The sequence below is a fragment of the Fulmarus glacialis genome, unplaced genomic scaffold, assembly GCF_000690835.1.
Source record: "Fulmarus glacialis isolate BGI_N327 unplaced genomic scaffold, ASM69083v1 Scaffold40440, whole genome shotgun sequence".
NCBI classification, from domain to species: domain Eukaryota; kingdom Metazoa; phylum Chordata; class Aves; order Procellariiformes; family Procellariidae; genus Fulmarus; species Fulmarus glacialis.
In genome coordinates this window covers 1-7,491 of record NW_009186556.1, presented here as the reverse complement: position 1 = coordinate 7,491, position 7,491 = coordinate 1, and the positions used below count along the sequence as shown (strand labels likewise).

General features: G+C 52.9%; 1 protein-coding gene across 1 annotated transcript; it reads right to left on the bottom strand.

The window, feature by feature from the left end:
- Nucleotides 1-1,580: 1,580 nt before the first annotated feature.
- On the bottom strand, nucleotides 1,581-7,105 carry CDK9 (cyclin-dependent kinase 9; the record flags this gene model as incomplete). Its single annotated transcript, XM_009588196.1, has 6 exons — nucleotides 1,581-2,125; nucleotides 3,355-3,503; nucleotides 3,580-3,751; nucleotides 3,942-4,108; nucleotides 6,040-6,130; nucleotides 7,024-7,105. Coding segments are annotated over 6 exons (1,027 nt in total), but the record flags the coding sequence as incomplete, so codon positions are not given.
- Between the last annotated feature and the right edge of the window lie 386 nt (nucleotides 7,106-7,491).

The window sequence follows — 7,491 nt, the reverse complement described above, 5'->3', positions numbered from 1 at the left end:
GGGCCGCCCCCAACAGCCTCCTCTGCCCATGCTACCCGTGCCGCTGCGTTAATCCACTGCAGCGCTAATTGCACTGAGCCTCCCTCCTTCCCGTTAACAGCACCGGAACAGACAGAGCCAGGGACCCCCAGGAGGGGAGCAGCGGCGAGGGGACTTACGCTGTCCAAACCCAAACCTGAGTGCCTGTCCTCACAGATCACAGAGGTGCTTTTTTACAGCACTCTGGCTGCTTTCTCCGTTGAGGCAAAAGTGACACAAGGTCAGTTTGGGACAGGACCGTGTTTATTCACAAGCGGCAGAAGTCAACTGGCTTATTGCTTGCAACTTCATTTTTTCCAAAGAAACCAAGTCTCCCCAACCAGGCGCTGTTTCGGAGCCCCACACCAAGAGAGATTTACCTTGTACACGTCCTTTATCATCCTCACTTTCTGTCCTGAGAACGGTCCCGCTCACCACCGCTTCCTCCCCCCGAGACCTTATGCTACCGACGTGGCTTTTGCCATTAGTCTAGTTAACGGACAACCTACCAAATGCCAAAGGTTATCACGCGCTGCATTTCGTACATGTTATTTGTTTGAAAGTCTTGGGATCCACGGGGCTCACCAAGAAGATGGCCAGCTGCAGCTGACAGCCATGGAAGACAAAGTGTTCAGCGAGCGGCTCCGCTGCAGCAGGCTCTGAAGGAACATTTGCTCTGTACAAGTCGGTCCCGACAAGCTCTGGCAGAAGGTGTGCAGACACCACCACAGTGCTTCGGGCTGGTCGCTGCACCCGGGGAATGCAGCGGTCTTGCTCTAGACTCGTGCAAAGAGCTCCAGGACAGAGGAGTGGACATGCGAGTGTTTAAAGAGTCACCCTGCTCCCAGCACAGTGTTCCCAACACTGCCACACCACCATGAGATCCCCGCAGAAAGCAGGATGGCAGGTCTCAGCCCAGGCTGAGGCCAGCACTCGCAACTCCCTTCCCCATCCAAACTCCTGCCACAGCCAGCGCTACGGGGAAAGCACGCAGCAGGCTGGGTGTGTCCGACAAGACTCCTAATTGCAGTTTGCAATGAAGAAAGCGTGGACGCCGCGTGCTGTTACAGTGGCCAAAGATTCCCATTGTAAATCCTGGCTGTATGAAGCAACCAGCTCTGCCAGCCACCCCTCTGGTTTGCCCAGTAAGACCCTTTCTAGGCTAGAACCCAAACTCCAGTGAGAGTTAGTCAGGCTGTCTGGAGTGACTGCCTTCCCCACGACACCTCCGCATTACTCAGAAGCACCTGTCTCGTCCTACATCAACGCTTCAGTGTTCAAAGGATACGCTGTGCAGGAGCTATGACCAACTGAGAGAGCTGAGACATCTCCCAGCAGAGCCCAGTTTGGTCCAGGGCAGCTACTCCCAGTCCTGCCGATCACAGCACCGTTTGCCAAGAGCCCCAGCACTGACAGAGCCATTTTCTCCATCACCAGGTCCGTAACAATCGATCCGCAAGATTAACATAACCAATACAGACTGTTGCAGGGGGGACACAGGCTCTGTGCCAAAGCTGCAGAGAAAAAACCCCGGGCTCGCAGGCATCACCTCCCCAGTCACGCAGCTGCGGGGTGGCTGAGCTGCTGCACAAGGAGAGGAAACAGCAGAGCTCGGTTAAAGCCAGCAGGCACTTCGCCTTGAAGAAAGTCCTTTCCCAGACGGAAAGACCTCGCCGGGACATCCCCACTCAATGCAACCTGCGGAGTAGCCCAGCCAGGACCCCGCTGGGGAAGCCCCCGCTCAAAATACCCTGTCGAATTCAGTTTGGTTGGTGGCAGCCGGGTTCCTGCCCTGGTTAGCTGGCTGCTGGGGCATGTGCCCACCCCGCCTGCGCGGTGGGGCCAGGTACTCGAACATGGACTGGTTGTGAGTGGACAGCATGTTTTTGAGGTCCGAGGGCATGGGGTCTGACCAGAAGAAGTCGTGGTTCAGCGCATCATCGCTGTCAATCCGCTGGGCAGGATCCAGCACCAGCAGCTTGTCAATGAGGTCGAGTGCGTAGGGGTCTTTAACGTAGGCTTTCAGGCGATCCTTCACCTTGCGCTTCTGGCCCTTGGGGAGATCCAGCTTCTGGTACAGCTCGTATTGATCCACGTTCGGCCAAACCTAGAAGGAGCAGACAGGAAGGGTTGGGAAGAAATAGTTAGGGAAAGGAGAGGGCAAGCCATTTTTGATGCTAACACCCTCAGGCAAACCGGGGCGAGGTCTGCTGAGAGAACAATGCTATTTTATAACCTCCAAGCCGGCAGACCTTGTTCCCACAGCATGAAGGAGGCACTAAAGAGTGCACTAAAGGAGCCAGGAGGACAAGTCAGGACAGAGTCCTCCTGGTGTGGGAACAGCAAGCAGGACGCTCCAGGATTTCTGGTTCTCCTACAAAAGAGCTACTAGAGAGCACGGCTCAGGCCAGCTACAACATCCAGAAAGGTAAAACGACAAAACTTATTGCTAAATATCACCTGGATGTATGTGGTACCTTTTATCCTTAGAAAGCAAAGCCTGCTGCAATCACCAGCACTTATCTCAGCCCTGATCTGGGAGAGACCACAGCAGGTATTTACATACAAAAGAAAGCACCTTCAATGTATGTACATAATGTATGTAACAGAGGCATCGGGCCTCTGCAGCTGCCTGCACAACCACCCGCCCATCACACCCCCTAGATTACAGCCCTGGCCAAGAGATCCCTCAGCTCGATCCCCCACAAGAGGGCAGGACAAGCTGCCGTTAAATAAGGAGCTGAGAAAGGGCTGAGTGCTCACACCAGGGCCGAGCTGATGCCACAAATCACAAGCCAGAATTAAAGTCGCTTTTCAAGGTGACCAGTGCAAAGCACCTGAGACAAACCCCTCAACACAAACCAAAATACCCTTCTTTAAGCAGAAATTCAGAGGGTGTTTATCTGAGACACAACCCCCAAACACAGACTAGAACAGATTCCTACGCGTAATGTTCTGTTCTTTCACGCTCGGAGCAGCCAGCACCCTCTCTGTGCTCAAAAACAAGGACACACCTCGCCCCTCCCGAAGGAGGTCTGGGAGGCTTATGTTTAGGAGGTTGAACACAAGTAACATTGCAGCTGTAGTTTACACAGAGCAGCAAGGAAAGTACAGCGTCCCACTGTGCACTCGGCTCCCAGGAGGCAAATAGCATTTGCAGGAGCTTCCCCAGCCTCCCTGCCAGCAGCGGGCACGCTCCAGTGCCAGGAACGTGCAGCAGGCAGCGCACACAGCAGGGAAGAGGCCCAGGAGTGCCCGGCCCTGGTCCCTGCCCACACCACCTGCTTTGCAGCTCTCCTCCCGCCCTCCGCAGCTTGCCCGTGCTCTTGCCCTCACCTCTGGCGTGATGGATCCACAGAGCTGGCTGATGAGGGTGAGCTGGTGCTGCTCTGTGTTCCCCTGCATGATGGGGCTGCGGGTCCACATCTCTGCCATGATGCAGCCTCCGCCCCAGAGGTCAATGGGGGGACCGTAGTCCCGCTCCCCTAAACGGAGATGCCTTGTTAGTCACCCGGGGGAATGAGAAGGGCAGAGAAGCCAGCAGAGCCCATCACCTCCTACCTAGGAGCAGCTCTGGCGGCCGATACCACAGAGTCACCACCCGGTTGGTGTAGCGGTTCGGCTGGCTGTTCTTAGCCAGGCTGAAAGCTCGAGCCAACCCGAAGTCCGCAAGCTTCAGGACTCCATCCCGTGTGATCAGGACATTCGCAGCTTTCATGTCTCGATGCAAGATCTGTACGAGGACAGACATCGAAAGGTTAAGCCATTAAGGTATCCTCCTTGGGCACCTGATGCCAGCAGGGCACTCGTACTCCGGAGGCGGAGGACAAGGAAGGATTTCCCTCCAGCCTGTGCTAAGACACCCTTGCAAGGCCACAGACAGCAGGGTGACCTCAGAGCATGGCACGGATGTGGCCCATTACCTTGTTCCTGTGGATGTAGTAAAGTCCATTCAATAGCATCTGCATAACTTTCTTGATCTCTGAGAGCGTGAACTTGACGTGGGCATTGCTGAGAAGGCCAGCCAGGTCGTGCTCGCAGAAGTCAAACACAAGGTAGATACTGCCTTTGCAGCGGTTGTATGGAGAGGCTACAGGAGAGGCAAGGAGGGACTCTCAGCGAGGGACCCTTAGCCCCATCACAGCTCCTCCTGCCACCCTGCTGCTCATACAACGCTCACTAGACAAAACCTCAGAGCACAGGAACACAGAGAACCAGAGACAGCCTGGAGGCTTCAAGATCCTTCATAAAGAGGCACTGAGACGGCACAACTAGCAACGGAAGAATAGGGGATGAGGATCGGAGTAGTGAATGTCATCAGACAGACAAGGAAAGGGCATGAAAATCTTTGAAAACTTCATTTTGTGTTGTTCTGTGCACATAACGGCTGTGGGGTTTCCTCCCTGCGAGCTGTGGCCGGTAGGTGCGCATACCGCTAGCTGCCAGAGGAGCACTATCACTGATTGCATCAGCGATAAAGGAGGCAGGCACCTGCAAAGACAGCCCCAGGAAAAATGCAGAAACAGAGAAAATCTGTCTAATACATCATTAGAAAGTGAGGTTTTCTGCAACCTTAAATAGTATCTACGAAAACGGACTGATCTCGACCAAAATGATTTAAAACTCCCAACTCCAATTGCAATTTAAAGTCAACAACAGAAAACCTCAAATGAAGCAATCGATTTCAATCTTGTGCCTAGAGCACATATGCAAAACATTACTAAAAAGAAAGGCTGATTTTCATCAGCTGTAATCAGCAAAACCTCTTGATCAGCAACTCCAACCGGAAAATGACAGCTAAGCTCAGCCCACACGGAAACACACCACCCTCCTCTGCCAGCCAGGAGGGTGCCTGCTAGACTAGGTTTGCAGTTCCTTACACTGATACAGCCCTTACCGCACCTTTCCAACGTAAAAACAGAAAAACTTCAAGTTTGAGAACAGTAGATGCAACATTTCTACTTTACTGGAAACTGAGGTCAAGGTGGATTCGGGTGAAAACCAGAATTCAAACAAAACTCAAACAATTGACATGCCTGCAAAATATTTACCTTAGGTATGCCAGACATGCCATCATCACAACTCGTTCAATCAAACAATGAATTAAAAATTAACTTTTGTCAGTGTTTCTACTCATACCTATTCAAACAATAATCTACATGCAGTGGAGTACTGGAGTAACTTCAAGTTCCCAGTCCTAGGCCAGGGATTTCTATCAGTTCAATGACTGGACTTTTTAAAAAACACCATCACCAGATACATGCCACTTTCATTTTTATTTAACTGAAATGACTGACTAGAGAATGGCAGGCTTTAACATCAACTGTCATTTTCAGAACTGTTTTTCCAGTACAAATCTGTATAAGAGAATGATATATAAAAACCAGCAAACGTTTTAAAGCAATTTCACTGGAAACAGAGCCAGGCCAGGTGCACTGAGCATGCCAGTCACGCAGCAGAGGCACGCTGCACGAGGTGGAAGCGCAGCTCAGATCCCCGTGTGGAGTCCCAGCTCTCGCAGCACGAGCGGTTACTGTCACCCACAGAAAGAGATGCCGAGCGAGTCTCCAGCTGGAGCTGTGTCATCAGCTCAGAGCTGCCACAAACCATCATAAGCCAACTGAGAGGGACGGTTCCAGCTCCTGCCAGGGAACCGGCTGTGCACAGCCACAAGATCAGCTCCGGGCCGAGAACCCTCTGCTTCAAAATCTCTCCAGCATTGGTTTATTTAAAGCCTCTCAGACAGGAGTTTTCCAACACGGCAGGATTCACCGCCACACCACAGGCATATCCTAGCAGGACTGACAACAGCTTTTTCCAGCCAGGCTGCAGCAATGTCCTAACTCATTTAGAAACTGTTTTCCAAGATGAGTGTACCGTCACCCCACATCACAGGCAGGAACAGAGGCCCGTGCTCAGCTAGAGGACCTCACTCCCAGCACAAAACATGAGCCTGCTCAGCAGCGAATGAGGGCAGAAAGAAAACCAACAGCCAGCGCAAGAGAGACCCCCGCAAGCTACCTTTGGTCCTGCAGATTTCGATGAGGTTCACCACGTTCTCATGTTTGAGCAGCTGGAGGATTTTAATCTCTCGCAAGGCTGTGATGGGGAACTGGAAAGGAGAAAGAGAGGACAGGGATTAGGAGCGCAGGAGACCAGGCCACCTCTGCCTAGAGAACAGGAGAGATGTGACTGCAGCAGCTTGGCAGGGGACCTGCTCAAACAGCACCGTGACAAGTCGCTGAAGGGCAATCCAAGCTTTAAAACAGAACACCAACACCGGGATTGCCAAAATGTATTCACCATCAGGCCACCATTGGTGAGAGAGATTCTGCCACGAGACAGCGGTGTTTGGGTGGTGCCGAGACCAGCACGCAGACACCCCTCCCTCCTCTCCCCACTTTGCACGTTTATAACAGGACGTGGTACAGGCCGGCTCGAGCTGCAGAGCAGCATCCCTGGCTGCTGCCTGCGCCGTTTACCCTGTTACTCTCTCCTCAGTTTGTCCCATCTCTGCACACCCCTGAGTATGTGCCTTTCATGCGTCACCCGGTTCCTCCATGAACGACAGCCAGTGTGGTGCCCCGCGCCAGGGGCTACGGGGTTTTGCACAGGAGGAGGAATGCGAGGGTAGTATCACCTCCCAGGCATGGGCAGTATCACCTCCCAGCAGCCATCCCACACAGCCCAATCACCACACTGCTAGTGCACCACACAGCTACTGCACCACACTTTGCAGTTGAGAAGGTGGTAACAGGCCCCACACTTTGGCAGGGCAACCACAAGACCCAACATTATCACAGTATCAGTAGGAGAGGAAAAAGGCCACAGGGGTGGGATCCTGTCCACACCCTTACAGGTTCAAGATCTGGCATGTTATAACAGTAAATATCGTTAAAGAACGGAGTGAAAATGCATCTCTGCTGTCCGAAAGATTAGCTTTCACCTATGAACCCCATAATCCAGACCTTCCCAAACACAGTCCAGCCACGCTCCTACACTTACCCCCTCCTTCTCATTTTCCATCAATACTTTCTTCAGCGCTACTTTCTTGCCTGTCTGACGATGTTTGGCTTTGAAAACTTCCCTGTAAAAACAGAAACAAATCCGCGAGCAGCACAAGAAGGGAAGGAGCTGGATGCTCCCGACCAGAGACAAGACCAAACAAGACACACTAGAGCGCCATACAGACAGCTCTGTGCTGAGGCACTAACCAGCGCAGCCACATTCCCTTTGGACCAAAGGCCCTCAGGACTGGCTAAGCCAACCCAGAGCCCAGAGCTCCCACAGGCCCATGAGGATTTTGGGCAAAGTTGCAAGTTTTGGGCAAAGTTGCAGGTCCCCGCCCTGACTGTCTCCAGGGTAACTCTCCTCGGCCAGAGCCTCGAACAGAGCGGAGCCTCGGGGTGGGAAAAAGAGGGCTCGGGGGCCAGGCTGGTTCCCTGGGGCCAGAGAGGTGACTGGGGAAAAAAC